At 32.9% G+C, this 16,606-nt stretch overlaps 1 protein-coding gene across 2 annotated transcripts; it reads left to right on the top strand.

Moving 5' to 3' along the window:
- Positions 1-306: 306 nt before the first annotated feature.
- Positions 307-7,816, top strand: LOC120073176 (ATP-dependent zinc metalloprotease FTSH 10, mitochondrial-like). Of its 2 annotated transcripts, XM_039025842.2 has the most exons (8): positions 307-742; positions 839-1,091; positions 1,212-1,280; positions 2,281-2,411; positions 3,569-4,054; positions 4,207-4,974; positions 6,337-6,564; positions 7,003-7,816. In XM_039025842.2, the coding sequence occupies exons 1-8, from the start codon at positions 662-664 to the stop codon at positions 7,459-7,461; spliced, it is 2,475 nt and encodes an 824-aa protein (XP_038881770.2). In that variant the 5' UTR covers positions 307-661; the 3' UTR covers positions 7,462-7,816. The 2 variants fall into 2 exon arrangements, with proteins under 2 accessions (XP_038881770.2, XP_038881771.2); XM_039025843.2 differs by lacking the exon at positions 1,212-1,280 and having other exon boundaries at positions 438-742.
- The last annotated feature ends 8,790 nt before the right edge of the window (positions 7,817-16,606 follow it).

Here is a 16,606-nt window from a genome sequence, read left to right as displayed (position 1 = left end):
TAATTAGGATACAAAATTTAATTCAAATTTAAAATGAAAAAGTAAAATAATGTAAAATTTAAATATATATTATAAATTAAAATCAAAATTGTGATAAAGAAACTAAAAATGGATTAATTTTGAATATTTTTGAAAAATGGTTAAATTAAATCAAAATAGTTATAAAACTGCACATTCGAATTTTAAAATAGTAGAAAAATCTAACACATTACTCGAAAAAAACCGTTAACCGACCATACCAGGAACAATTTGAAGATTAAAAAAACATGTCATGTGCATAGCACACTTTTGCCAAAATTTTATTGTTTATGTTTGTTTTTTTGACAAAAATCATTTGCCATTTCCTCCAATTTTCCTATTACAAAAATAAGGAAAATACCCAATGAAACAATTAGTTTAATCTGGTTAAAGTTAAGGGTGGAAATGTCAAAAAGCCCATAAACAAGGCGATAACCCAATTTTTGGGAGAAAGCCAGATTCCGTCTGCTGCAGTTTTTCACAAGCTCTTCGAGTGCTCCCAAAATCCATTTTGTCACTGCCACTGCCACTGCGAATTGCAATATGGAAGCATTTCTCGATCCTTTCATTTTCCTATTCTTCATTTCTTGCACAACCCATAAAGTCTCTGCTCTCTGAGTATTAGTTAGAGGGAATCAGGTTCATGTTACGGTTGCCAAAGTCGATGATCTTTTCGAGGATCGGAGCTTCTCTATCTCGCTCTACACTTTCCAAACTACATTCTGTAATAATATCTAAACTGGGTATTTAGTTTCTTTTGATTCTGTTCTGTTTTTTCTGTTTTGAGTTGGTAATGATGAAGGAAGTCTCTGTTTTGCAGAATGGGCATTTGGGTTGTTGCAATGTGAGGATTTTTTCGGTAAGGGAATCTTGTTTGGAGGCTAACCCTCTTAGTAGTCCATGTATTTCCCACCTGTATGGTTGCTTAGGACTTGCGAAGGCTTATTCAATATCAACTGGGGTTGGAGCTGGTAAGCAGCTCGTTTCTAGAAAGTACTTGGAGAATGTCAGTTATTTTCTAGCAAACCCTAGGGTTCGTCGCCTGTTCTCCAGCAGATCGCCGAAGAAAAGAAGTGAGTGAAGTGATCATTTTTATGTTTTTTCCGTCTAGGTTGCATAGTTTAACTGTTCTTCACTTACTAAACATTTTTTTGCATTTGAGTGTCTTTATCATGTATGATGAATTAATTTAGACTATGAGAATTACCCTAAGGATAAGAAGGAGATTCCAAAAGCCAAAGAGCAGAAGACAGAATCTAAAGGTACTGGACTTTGTCATTTGGCCCAGTGTCTTTACTTTTCCCCCATTTGTAAGGTCAAGTAATTCTCTTCTTCACTTGTGTAATTTATCATCTATAAATTAAAAATGGCGTAGACAAGTAAAATTAGGGGGTGGAATGTGGAAGGATTATTAGTTGTAATATTGATTGAACCACACAATCTTCTTTGTTCTTGTCTCTCTTAGAGAGGGACAAAGAATTCATCTGATCATTTTGTTACTGGTGTTCTATATTGTTGTTTTCATTCATGCATCTGGCCATGTGCATATAGGGAGAGAGAGTGGTACAGTTATGGGTTTTGTTTTTCTCTGACCATTTTGATTTTAAATGTGGTGATTTTAGGATTTTGTAATTGTTCTTCTCAGTATGAAATCTAGTAGAAAAGCATATTACATAAGAACCAGGATTATAGTCTGTGGGGAACCTCGTCAACTTAGCTTGAAACTTGAAAATAGGGTGCCATTTTCACGTTTTTATATCTGAGTAGTTCTACTATAACATCACCCTCTCTCTTTTTATTAGCGTGTGCTATGGGTTTTTTTTTTTTTTTTTTTTTTTTTTTTCTTGATGTCTCTACCTCAATTTGCCAAACTGTCTTCAATAAATTTTCTGCCGAATGATTTCTTCTTTTGTTGGGCTCCAACTTTTGTCTTTAGGTTTGGTAGCAGGGTATCAGATTTTATGTTCATTCACTAGATTCCTTCTGGAAATTTCTACTTTTGAGTATTATGTTCTATGTTCTTTTCTCCAAGTGCTCTTCTTATTCTCTCTCTATTTTTTCTATAAAAAATGTTAAAAGACGCTTACACCTTCAAGTGCGTATCATTTGGACTGTTACCCCCTTTTTTCATATTTGGAATTATTGTACACTTTTTCTTTTAGTCATTCCTAATCACTTCCTTTACTGTTTTATTATGCCATTGCTAAATAATTTTAGTTGCTATTACTGAGACGTATATTTTCTTTATGCTTCATTTGCCAGGAGACTCTAATACTGGTCACACAGATTCACAAGAGGACTTTACTCGGCAGTTTGAGAATTTGATTGCCCCTTTATTATTTGTTGGCTTCATTTTTTCATCACTTTTTATGGATCCTCATGAACAGAAGCAGGTAACTTTCTGAGCCCTGTATAATAACCAAGGCACATACAAATGCTTTTTTGGTATGTATTTCGCTACCATTTTATTCCGCTTATCCGTATAACACTCAAGTTGTCATTACATTGAATAATTTTCTCGTGTCTATAATAATATCCTCTTCATTTCAACCCGATATCCTGGTTTTTTAAACACGGATCACCTTTGTTTTGGTATTTGTTATTTGTATACCATCATAGGTTGGTTTAGTGGTCAAAATGAAAAATTGTATATCTAAATTTCTTTGAGGTTATAGTCATTGGTTCAAACGATGATAACCTATTTGTGTTATTAAATAAACTCCAGATGTTTTGTGATATTAAATATTTTGGAAGGAGGTCTTGGAAAATGACATTGTATAACAATTTAATAATGTGTAATTTTATTTTCTTCCTTAGGATTAAAAAGCAATAGTCCAAATTTATTAATCCCTTACATTTACTTTTTTATTGCAGCATTTTTCTAGCTAGAAACATAATTTGTGGTGATTAAATCAAGATGAATAGGCTGTAATAGAATTTACATGGAGTTAAAGGGGCAGGAAGATCAGAGTTTCTCCTTTAGTCCCCATTTATATATAGTAATATATATAGCAGACTTCATGGTACTAAATCTGAGATCCTAAAAGAACTGACTCTGCTGTTTAAATTTACTTCCTGGGGGGTTTTTGAACTTCAATTCATTGTATTTTTACTGAAGTTTTAATTAGGTTATGGAATAGCCTATAGGGTCAACCCATGTTTGGTTTGGCTTGGATCTTCCCTCCCCCTTCTTATAAATCTGTAAGACCCTAGTTATAGAAATAATAAGAGTATTAGTAGAATATTAGTATAGTTATTAGTTGGGGCATATTAGTAAATAGTTAGCAAGTTTGTTAGGTCTTTTTGCTATAAATAGAAGGAGAGGGGTCGGAGGAAGGTGCGAAGAATTTAGTGGGATTTCCTAATTAGGAATTTAGGAGAGTATTTCTCATCCCTCTAGAATGTGCTGAGTATTATCTTGTTACCATTTCTTTTAATATTTCAATATATTTCCGTGCATGATTGTTCTTGAGTCAATTCCTTGTTATTGAGTTTGTTCTTGTTAGGAAGGATCCTAACAAAATCTTCTACATTGATTGATATTCTGTAGATTAGTTTCCAAGAGTTTAGAAATAAACTTCTCGAACCTGGTTTAGTGGATCGGATTGAAGTTGCAGACAGATCTGTTGCAAAAGTGTACGTAAGGAGCTTTCCACATAAGACAGGGCAAAGAGAAGATGATGTTCCACAGATTCCTGATTATGGGAAGCCAGCTATGGGTAACGTAAGCCAATATAAATACTATTTCAATGTTGGAAGTGTTGAATTGTTCGAGGAGAAGTTGGAGAAGGCCCAAACTTCTTTGGGGATTGATCCTCATGATTTTGTTCCAGTGATTTATGTCTCCCAAGTTAGTTGGTACCAGGAATTGATGAAGTTTGCACTTGCATCCTTGCCTTTGGGAACCCTTTATTTCATGGGGAAAAGGTTGCAGGGTGGGTTAGGTGTTGGTGGTCCAGGTGGAAGACGTGGGCGTGGGATATTCAACATGGGAAAGGCACATATAACTAAAATGGATAAGAATGCCAAAAATAAGGTCAATTTCAAAATATTATTTATTTATTTACTTTTTTGCATCTTATCATGAATGCATTATGGTAGTACTTTCGTTCATCACTTTTACATGGTGAAAATGTTTTGGTTATTTAGGTGGCTTACTATGCTTGTATATTCCTCCTGATGATTCAGGTTTATTTTAAAGATGTAGCTGGTTGCGATGAGGCAAAGCAAGAAATTGTGGAGTTTGTGCACTTCCTTAAGAATCCAAAGAAATATGAGGAGTTAGGAGCAAAAATTCCCAAAGGTGCTCTACTCGTTGGTCCCCCTGGTACTGGGAAAACGCTCCTAGCAAAAGCAACTGCAGGTGAATCTGATGTGCCTTTCCTCTCCATCTCTGGATCAGATTTTCTGGAAATGTTTGTGGGGGTTGGGCCATCAAGGGTTAGAAACCTATTTCAAGAAGCTAGAAAATGTGCTCCAAGTATTGTATTTATTGATGAGATAGATGCGATTGGACGAGCAAGGAGCCGAGGGGGCTTTGGTGGAGGGAATGATGAGCGTGAAAGTACTCTTAATCAGTTGCTGGTAGAAATGGATGGGTTTGGAACTACTTCTGGCGTTGTGATACTTGCTGGTACCAACAGACCTGATATTTTGGATAAAGCTCTATTGAGGCCTGGTCGATTTGATCGGCAGATAACAATCGATAAACCTGACATTAAAGGACGTGACCAAATTTTCCTAATTTATCTAAAGAAGTTAAAGCTTGATCATGAGCCGTCATACTATTTGCAGAGACTTGCCGCTCTGACTCCTGGATTTGCTGGAGCAGACATCGCAAATGTTTGCAATGAAGCTGCTTTAATTGCTGCCAGAAACGAAAGTAGAGTGATTACTATGGAACATTTTGAGGGAGCTATAGACAGAGTTATAGGTGGTCTGGAGAAAAGGAATAAGGTATTTTATTATTGCCCACTACTTGAATGGACAGCTCTATATTTTCTTCTTCTTATTTCCTTTTCTGAAAAGAAACATCGAAATGTCTTTCTTCTGAGTAAAACATTAATCCAATCAAAGTATCACTCTCTTATGCATTTCTTTCCTGCCATATTTTTGATATCATCTTTTCCTTTTATTTTATCATCCATTTTGCCTCCATTATTATTGACTATATAATCTAAGATTTAATTTTTCTGTGCTCTGATAGGAATGGTATTAGAGTGTTATTAGAGTATTAAGGGTATATTAATAATTAGCTAGGGAGTTTGTTATACTTGTTGGGTATAAATAAAGAGGGAGGAGAATGGAGAAGATGGACAATATTTTGGTGAGTGATCTAGGACTTGAGTGTAATCCCTAGAGGGGAGGATCCAAATACATCCAATAACTTGGTTTGTCTTGTAGTTTGGTTACCAATCATATTTCAATATATTTGGGTTCTGTCATCATCCTTGGAGAGAAATCATAAAGCTTACGAATTGCTTTGAGAAGTTCAAATAAGTCTGTCTTTGAACATTTTAAAACTGGGAATCACGAAACCTTTTGATTTGTTATGCATTTCCAATCAAGCTGTTAATTGTGTGCTGGTAGTAGATTGACTTGTCTACATGTTGTAGAGGGCTATTTCAGTTAGCAGTGGGTTGCGAATGAATCCATATTTGCTTACAAAGAATGAAGCATAGTTTTAATTAATCTCATTTAATCCCACACACTAAAACTAGGAAATTAGATCATGGTGATCCCATTCGCCTGAGAGTAGGTTAACTTATTCCTGTCTACCTATACTCTCACCTAGAGAACGCATTGTGCTGGCCCCATCTACTAATTTTTCATCTAGCTGATCCATCAAGGTGTCGATGTTAAAAGAGATGATGGCTTAAAAGTGATCTCTGGATATCTAATCTTGCAAATACACCACAAACACAAATTGTTTTGGTTTGGACTCTCGTATGAGTTAAGGTGAGTTAAATGGGTTGAAGTCACTGCACTGACAAATGATAAATTGGAATGATGCAGGGGATATAAAAGGGTTGAAGCATGCAGACAGTTTGATCATTTTAAACTTCCTTTTTTTTTTTTTTTTTTTTTTTTGTGTGTGTGTGTGTGTGTGTGGTGTGGGGGTGGGGGTGTGGAATCTAACATAACTGCTGACTATTGAATCTTTAGTTGTCTGTTTAGGCTACTTTAGGGTGATTGAATTGTTAATAAAAACCCATATTCTTTGAAGATTTACTGGCCTTACCTGTTGTGAAATATAGAGGATGCCATCTCATTGAAGTTCCGAAATGTGCTAACCTCAATCTACTTCTCGTAATATAGTTGATAAGCAAGCTGGAACGAAGGACTGTTGCATACCATGAATCTGGTCATGCTGTTGCTGGTTGGTTTTTGGAACACGGAGAGCCCCTGCTCAAAGTAACAATTGTCCCTCGTGGTACTGCTGCTCTTGGGTTTGCTCAATATGTTCCCAATGAGAATCTTCTTATGACAAAAGAACAACTCTTTGACGTGACATGCATGACCCTTGGTGGTCGAGCTGCCGAGCAGGTAAGCAATCCAGAGTTTTCTCCTGAATGATTTTTTGATACATATAGAACTTGTCGTACAGTTGTATGATCAAATAGTGAAAGTGTTCATCTATTATCCCTGATTATTAAGATTCCAAATTATATGTTTCTCGACAAAGTTTGTGTTCAGCCTTGTGCTAGGACCTCAAAGCTTAAACAATTTGTTTAGTTCACAAGGTTGTTATTTGCCATTGTTGTGGTTGTAAGTATTGTTGCACTTGGTGGTCACCTGCTTATGAACAAACTATCAATTTTCCCAGAATGTTGATTATATGTCTTTTGCTTGCTTAAGTATGAGTTTCATTCAGCAACACCAACACAACCACAACCTTCCTATGAACTCTCTTTTCCTTTCAACTGATGATTGTTTTTTGGCTTGCTATGCTAGTGATAGACCTGACTTTCTCTGTGCTAATAGGTTCTGTTGGGGAAAATATCAACTGGAGCTCAGAATGATCTTGAGAAAGTGACCAAGATGACTTATGCGCAAGTTGCTGTTTATGGTTTCAGTGACAAGGTAGGTCTTCTTTCTTTCCCCCAAAGGGACAAGATGTTCGAGATGTCCAAGCCCTACAGCAGCAAGACGGGTGCAATTATAGACAATGAAGTTAGAGAGTGGGTGACTAAGGCATATGAACGCACAGTTCAGTTGATAGAGGAGCACAAAGAACACGTAGCTAAGATTGCTGAGCTATTGCTTGAAAAGGAGGTCTTACATCAAGATGACTTGGTCCGTGTGTTGGGGGAGCGCCCATTTAAGTCAATCGAGCCCACAAATTATGATAGATTCAAGCAAGGTTTCAGAGATGAAGTTAGTGGAGCTAAAGAGAAAACAAAGGGTGGAAATGCAGGGAACAGTGCATCACCACCCTTCTGACCAGATATAGTACTTGGTTTCTGATCCAAACATCTGTGATCTCATCACTTCAAACATTGTTATTTTTCTTTTTTATCAGTTCGTACATAAAGAAAGAGAAAAGTAATTAAAGTTTTTGAAGCTGAGGAGTAAAGATCACAGCTGTTTGAGCTCATGAGGAGGTAAACCTTGAGGTTTCATCTTTTGATTAGAAGTTATTGTTTTTCTTTAGGCTGCTTTTGGTGAAATTGTGAAGATACTATAAAATGCCAGTAAGTATCATCTCTATGAAGCAAGCTTGTATATAAATGCACCTTCTGTTTGCCTTCTACCAAATGTTCTCAATCAAATGGGTTTCTTCTTTTCTTTTCTTCAAGTCTTCTGGTGAAGAATATGATATGATCATGTTCGTGTGTTTGGAATGACATTTAAGTGTAAGAATCGTGTTTTTAAACACTTAAAAAGTCATTCTAAATAGATATGATGAAGACCTGTAGTATATATTAAAAGATACAAATTATCAGTAAAACTAATCACTATGTAAATAGTGACATTGTATTTGAACTCATCATGAGGGTTGAATTATCAAGCAGGGAGACCAAAATTTGCTTCCTTCTTTTAATAGGTTTGTGGAAAATGTGATAGATTTATTATGATGTGGGAATTGGAAAAGTCACTCTAGACAAAGTCTGATGCCTTTTAACTTTTCATAATGTAAAAGCTTGTCAATAATTCTACACCCTTTGTTGAAAAGCAAGGAGAATTTGTTTGGATGGTATAAGAAATTGATCACACACGTTGTTCATGTTAATTTTCTTGTTGATTACAAATGAGATAGAATACACTATTGGTTTCAAAGTTTTTTTTAGTCTTCGAAGTATGAAAAATGTAGATCTATGACCTCATTTGGCCATCAGTTCTGTTTGGAATATGATATAGCGATCAACAAGTTGATTAAACTTTCATGATGTGACGATATTGTCGATTCATCCCCAAAACTATTGTCGTCGCTTGCTGCAATGCCTTCATCCAACCCCTATTGCTACCATGTCGGTGTTACAGAACAAGTTGCTTGTTATCTTTTAGATTGCTAGGTTTGGTTTGCTCAATTGGGAAGAAATGAACTAGATATGAATCCACTTTTAGAGGTAACAACGACAACAAAATCTTCAAGAAACAAAAATGATAATGAGTGAGAAGGAACGAGGAGGGAGAAAGGAAGTAATCAAATTAGTAAAATTTTCACGTCGTCAAAGTTTAATCAACACATTAACCATTATGTCAAGTAATGATTGAATAAGATCATAGACTACTTAAAATCATGTATTAACTTGACCTGTCATTATAAGAGAATAATTCGTCAAAAAGTCTCTCCCATTGAAAATTTTAAAACATTTAACGTTACATTTTGATCGAAATGTTATAGATTTACTATTTTGATTATTACAAACGTTGTTTTTTTTGTTGTTTTTGACAAATGTTACAGATCTAAAATGTATTGAATTTTTCCCTATATAAATGTTTAATAATTGAATACACATAGATTTCTTCTTTCTATTCTTCCATCTCTTTGTTTCTCTTTCAGCTAATGTTTACTTAATTCTAACTCTTTTCTGACGAGTGCTTTTCTATCAAGAGTATTGTATTAACTGTGGGGACCAACCAATGTGAGACGATTAACGAGGTTGTGCCGCAATTGCTTTCAAGGTAATGATCATTATACGATACGACAATCGATTTGTTTGACATTCCGTTTTTACAAATTGTATGTTTTGAAACCTTATAAACAAAATAAACACCAAACACAAACTATAAGGACCAAGAGGATATTTTATGCTATATTAATAAAAATTCAGTTCAATCATTTATAAACCTTGAATCATGTTTATCTTCAATCATGCTATAAATCTTAATGAAAGGAAAATAATCGTGATACTATTTTTTAAAATGGACAAACTTACCTAACAAATATCTAGATGCAACACATAAATTTCTAAATTAGGCGATTTAATTATAGAGCTAAACATCTCCCAGAAAAAATAATGGCTTTAACCCTAGCCATGTCGACCTAATTTCAACAACTATATGAAAGATAACAAATCTTCTTAATTCTCATTGTTATTATTTTTTCAACACAACAATTATGAAAGTAGGAATCAAAGCTCCAAACTTAAAAGAGGAATAATATGTCAATTATCTATAAGTTAAGTTCATTTTGATATAAAAACAAAACCTCTAGCCAGTAAAAGAAGAGTATGGCATGAGTTAAGTACCATAAATCACCTTCCACATGCACATTTTTGTATAGCCTAATTATCAACTATTTGCACCAATCCCCACCATTATTTGCTTTCATTTTTGTGCTTTCCAGCAGGCTCTCACTTTTAAGTAATCATATACTTCTTAAAAGTAAGAAAACAAAATTTAGTTAAATTTTTTTTTATATGCAACATTGATGTTCAGAAATATAGTAGCTATGTATTTAATAATGGCAAAATCGAAAAAAAATGACTATAACTTTGCGACTTTAATATCCTCTCAAGATTTTTCTTTGATTTGGAAAGATGTCTTTTAAATAGTATTCTCTCCATTGTTCTTGATGAAGAATTTGATTGTAGTTGTTTGTTTCTTTTGTTGTTCCGATTTGTCTAAAAAAGAAAATAATTACTCATGTTTGTGAGTAGAATAGTATGAATTTCCTTAAAAATGTATAAATCAATTGTCACTATCTTTTAAGTAAAAGGAAAAAAAATGAAGACTATATGCAAAAGGTTTTATATTAATTTTGTTGTTTTTGGAATTGGTCTCTTTACATGTAGGAAAATTGATTCATCAAGTTGGATTAAGACCTTGTTGACTATGTTTTCTCAATTTTGGATGTTGGTTTTGCTTTCAATGATCAAATAAAAAGTTACCAATCATACACTTTTTGGGCCAAAAGTTCCTAATGTGTGTAACCTTTATGATTATGCAAGATGACTTAAGAAAAGAACACTATTATCTAATATAAAACATAAAAATATTTTTTTAGATCTCAAATTTTGAAGAATATGTGTGTTTGGTCCTAAAGTTTTAGAACATATATTTTTAGTCCTCAAATATTTTAGAATACGTTTGTTATCCTAAGTTTTCAAAATATATCGTTTTAGTTCATGAACTTTTAAAAATAGGCTTAAATTATGAAGCACAGATACTTCATGTGAGGCAAAAAATCAGTATCAGACACGTATCGGATACCGATACTTCCAGATACTTTCTAGATACGTATCTGATACGCGATTTGACGTATCTATACTTTCAGATACTTTCCAGATATGTATCTGACGCACGATTTGGCGTATCTATTTCTATGCATCCTTTTTTTTTTTTTAAGAAAAAAGACAAGTAACTCATCTAATCTTTCCCAATCTAAAATTAGGCAACTTATTTAAAAAGTTTACTACTCGAGTCCAAAACTAAAAGAAAAAAAAAAATAACGGACCAAACCCTAGACTAGAATCATCTAATCTCCATCTTCACATTTGAGTCCCCACAAAGTCCACCAAAATATAAACCATTTAGATATCTTCAATAATAAGTTCTTCGTTTAATTTCATACTTCTCTCTCTAATCTTCTTCTTCATCTTTGCAATATGAATCACTTTTCTATTGCATTTTATTAACTATTATACTTCAATATCTAAGATGTTGTTTTTTTTTGTATTGTATTTCAGTATTTGTATTCTATTTTATGCCATTGTTACTAACTTCTATGCTAAATTTATCTATATCCTAGATTTTTTTTTTTAAAAAAAAATGTATCTTCAACGTATCAGTATCCTCGTTTTTTAGAAATATATATACATTTAAAAAATATATAAAAAGATGACGCATCCTTAGACGTATCCGTATCTTAGTTTTGTAGAAATTGACGAATCGCTATATCCGGTCGTATCTGTATTATATAGTCGTATCTGTGTTTGTGCTTCATAGGGCTTAAAAGTTCAGTGTAATAATTTATTATTATTATTTAAATTAGAAAATTATTTTTTTAAAAAAATATCCTCTTCTCTCTAAAATTATTTTAAACATATTTTTGTAATTCAAAAATTTATATAAATATATAAAATGAAAAAAAAAGGTTAAAGACCTTTTAAACATATTCTTACGAACTTGGGAATTAAAAAGAAATATTTTGAAAATTTAGGGACTAAATGCACTATTTCTAAAAAACTTAAGGACAAAAAAGCATGTTTTGAAAATTAAGGGATGAAACACATTTATTTTATAGAATTCATGGACTGAAATGGTAGTTTGTCCTTTATTCATCGTCATAGTAGTTATATTACTAAATGTGCGTTTGAAAATAAAAAAATATTTACTTTTTTTTTATCATACTTAATTATTAACTTTTACGAAAATATCATTTTATATTCATTGACTTTGAATTGTATCAGTTAAAACTTTCAACTAGTATTTATATTAATTTAAAATTTGAACATTCGTTAATTTATACACTCATTATGTTTTATTTAGATAAATATGATGTGAGATTAATAATTTTGTCAATTAAACATGGAAAAAATGGTCAAAAACAGGACACATTTTAGGGTGTTAAGAATTTTTTGGATCGCATTTTAAAAAAAGAAGACTTTTGGGACAAATAAGTGGTGAAATGTCCATTTTACCCTTAAATTGAGAGAACCTAACTTTTTATTCTCTTTTCCTTCAAATTTCGTGACTTCCTCTTCTTCTCTCATCTTTTCCTTCATTTTTCTCTTTCTGTCTAACTTCTCTTCCCTTAAGCTCCCTTGCCATGCCTTCAGATTATTAGCAACTTCAACATTCTCTCAACTTCAATCTCTCTGTGGTAAGTTTTTATGATTTCTTTTTATTGTTATAATTTTTTTTGTCCCTCTACTCTTATTCTTACGTTGATGTTCAGTTTAGTTAGATTATTTTTTTTCCTTTTGGTGCAACTTCCAAACTTGAATGTATAATCCCAAATCTATTTATACTTATTTTAAGTGATTTAGGGTGGTTTTATACACATGTTTTAGCAAGTTTTTAGCTACTTTTTTTTTTTTTTAATCTTGCAAACATCTCGCAATATCTCGCAACAATAACTTTTCAACTTTCAAATTAGAAATGTCCAACCACAAATCATTTTTATATGTGTTTTAGGTGATTTAGGGTGATTTAGAAATATTTTAGATAGCATTTTAGGTAATGCTTTTTATCTTGCAACATTTCGCAATAAATTTCTAACTTCCAAATTTGAAATGTCCAACTCCAAATCATTTTATAAGTATTTTAGGAGATTCAGGGTGGGTTATATATGTTTTAGATAGTTTTGTAGGTGTTTTTTTTTAAAAAAAAAATCTCGCAACATCTTGTAATATCTTGCAATATTTCGCAATATCTTGCAATAACTTTTCAACTTCCAAACTTGAAACACCAAACTCTAAATCATTTTTATATGTGTTTTAAGTGATTTAGGGTGAGTTTAGACATATTTAGATAGTTTACTAGGTATTATATCTTATCTCGTAGCATCTTGTAACATCTCGCAATGAATTTTCAACTTCCAAAATCCTGAAACACCCAACTCCAAATCTTTTTTATATGTGTTTTAAGTGATTTAGGGTAGGCTTAGGCATGTTTTAGATAGTTTTTTAGCTATTGTTTTTTTTATCTCCCAACATCTTGCAATATCTCACTTAACTTTCTAACTTTTGAACTTGAAATGTCCAACTCCAAATCATTTTTATATGTGTTTTAGGTAATTTAGGATGGGTTTGGACATGTTTTAGATACTTTTTTAGCTACTACTTTTTATCTCGTAAAATCTCGCAATATCTCACAATAACTTTTCAACTTTCAAACTTAAAACATCTAACTTCAAATCATTTTTACGTTAGCATAATTCCTTTAAATCTATATTGAATAAATTAAATCTAGGACTATTCATGCCAAATTGTCAAGAATATTAATATACCGGATTCCATTGAGAGATAAATGATAACTTCAAGATGATGATAGCTTTAAGATGACTATTGTCTTCCTCAACCAAAACTCCGAATGCTCCTAGTAGATCTTTCTCTAGATGAGATTCAAGAAAGACCAAGTGTGTGTTGTTTTGGTTTATAGGAGACCCTAGCTCTAAGGTCTCTATATATATACCAGTTCAATTAGGGTTCCTACTAAACTCTAATTAACAATGAATGAGCTTCTACCATTAAGTCCATATTCAATTAGGAATCTAGGGCCTTAATTAATTAGATCATATAATTGGGTCCAATATAATAAAATAACCTATTTGATAAAATATTAATCCACATACATAGCCTACACTTTAATTATACGTATTATTATTTAAAATATGTCTAAGAATCTCCCACTTAGGCTATGTCGTATATCTGATGTAATTAAATTATATAAACCTTAATCGTGCATAAACAAGTTATTTCAATAATAGAATTCCCTTTTAGTTCAATCTGGTCCATCTTCTGTATCAGCACGAAATCAAGACGACTTTTGTCATTACCCTTGTAACTAAATCTTCCTTAGCTCCAATACATTTAATGACATAGATCAGGTATGAATGGATAGCATGGAAACTACATGCAAAGTGATCGAGATCATGCCTATTTCCAACTGGTCCAAATTCCTTAGTGAGATCATTCTTAAAAAAAAAACTTTATGTAAAATCGCATGCATGATAAACAAGTTCAGATAATAAAGCATAAACCATCAACTTTAGTCTATATAGAAAATAAATAAATAAAGATAAAAAAACATCCTCAATAACAAACTTCCACTAAACCATGGAATCAGAAAAGTGACTAACACCCATGTGAGCAATATGCCCATGAAATACTTTAAGTGGTAAACCTTTAGTCAATAGATCTGCCACCATAGAGTTTCTTCCTAAATATTCTATCGAAATTTGACCATTCTGAATTCTTTCTTTTATAAACCGAAACTTCATCCACATGTTTTGACTTCATATTACTTATTTTGTTGTTGGAATACATCACTGCCGACTTATTGTCACAAAATAATTTCAGTGGCCTTTTTATGCCAACCAGTATCCGTAACCCTCTGGCAAAATTTCGCAACCATATTTCATGATTGGACACCTTATAACATGCTATAAATTATACAACCATGATAGAAGAAGCCATAAATATTTGTTTAACACTTTTTTGGGATACAACTTCTCTAGCTAACATGAAGATATAGCCTGAAGTGGATCATTAGGTGTCTTGACATCCAACATAATCAGAATCAGAATACCCAATGATCTCTAAAGTTTCTGCTCCGATAAGTGAGCGTATAATCGCTTGTTCTCTGTAAATACATATTAACCCTTTTGGCTACTTTCCAATGATCCATCCCCAGGTTATTCAAATATTTGTTTAACATTCCAAATATGAACGCAACATCTAGATGCGTACATACTTAAGCGTACATTAGACTTCTAACAGTCGATGTATAGGGAACCTTTTGCATCTCCTTAGTCTCAGTACTATCTTGGGACATTGACCTAAATAAAATTTATCATCTTTAGTGACAGTGATATCTCCTGATGCATAATCTTTCATGCCAAATCTACTCAAAACTTTTTCAATATAGTTCTTTTGTGACAATCTTAAAATACCTTGAGAATGACCTTGCAGTATTTCAATTTCTAATACAAAAGAAGTATCACTAACATCCTTCATCTCAAAATTATTTTTGAGAAACCTCTTAGTATCATGCAATAAACCTACATCATTACTTGCTATGAGTATGTCATCGAGATATAACACCAGAAAGATTGATTTATTCTTATTGAAATTGTAATACACATATCTTTCACTATATTCACCACAAAATCAAAAGATGTTATTACTTCATGGAATTTGTGATACCATTGGCGAGAGACTTGTTTGAGACCATAGATGGATTTCTTCAATTTGTACACCATATATTTTGAATTACCAGATACAAAGTTTTTTGGCTGCACCATATAAATCGTCTCATCAATTTTTCCATTGAGAAATGCAATTTTTACATCCATTTGGTATAGCTCTAAATCAATGTGGGCTATCAGTGCCATGATTACCCTAAAAGAGTCTTTCAACGAAATCGAAGAGAAAGTATTTTTGTAATCAACACCTTTCTTTTGAGTAAAACCCTTTGCAACAAGACGAACCTTTTATCTTTTGATATTGTTGTGCAAATCCCTTTTGGTTTTTAAATATCCATTTACAACATATGGGTTTTCACTCCTGATGGCAATTCGATAAGTTCCCAAACATCATTGTCTTTCATGGATTTTATTGCCTCTTCCATAGTATTTATCCACTTTTGAGAGTTAGAACTCTGTAGAGCTTGTTGGAAATCGATTGGATCATCTTCTATTACACCCGTATCATCTTGATGTTCTTGAAGAAATACAACATAATCATCTAGAATTGCACTTCTTATTTCTCTAGTGGATCTCTTTAGTGACACTTCTTCAAGTTGTTGAGTTTGAACTTCAGGTCCAACAATGGGGACTATAGTGTTGTCTTGTTCTATAATTGTTTCAATAGTGAAGTCAGGAATTGGAGCCTGAACATCATCTATAACCACATTAGGAAAAGAAATTAATTCCTCTTCAAAGACAACTTTCCTTATATTATCTTCCCCCCAAACTTAACATTCTCAAGAAATATAACATTTCATGTCTCAATCAATGATTTAGAAGTGGCATCGTAAAACTTGAAACCCCGAGATCGCTCATAATACCCAACAAAATAGCAGCTAATAGTTCTTGAGTCCAATTTTCTTTCATTAGGCCTATAAGGCCTACCCTCAGCTGAACAACCTCAGATGTGAAGATGCCTAAAACTAGGCTTCTTTCCTGTCCACGACTCATAAGAGGTTTTAGTTACCGCTTTATTAGATACCTTATTGAGGATATATGTTGCAGCCTTTAGTGCCTCATTCCAGAAAGATTCTGGTAAAGAAGAATGACTAATCATACTTCTTACCTTATCCTTAAGTGTTCTATTTCGCCTTTCCACCACACCATTCATGTTGGGCTTCTTTGGCATAGTGTATTGTGGGACGATACCATATTTCTTTAGATATTTAGCAAAGGGCCTGGACGTTATTCATTTGATTCATCATATCTGCCATAGTATTCACCATAAGG

The sequence above is a fragment of the Benincasa hispida genome, chromosome 3, assembly GCF_027475165.1.
Source record: "Benincasa hispida cultivar pf3 chromosome 3, pf3_genome.v1.1, whole genome shotgun sequence".
NCBI lineage: Eukaryota > Viridiplantae > Streptophyta > Magnoliopsida > Cucurbitales > Cucurbitaceae > Benincasa > Benincasa hispida.
This window is presented reverse-complemented; position numbering and strand designations above follow the sequence as displayed.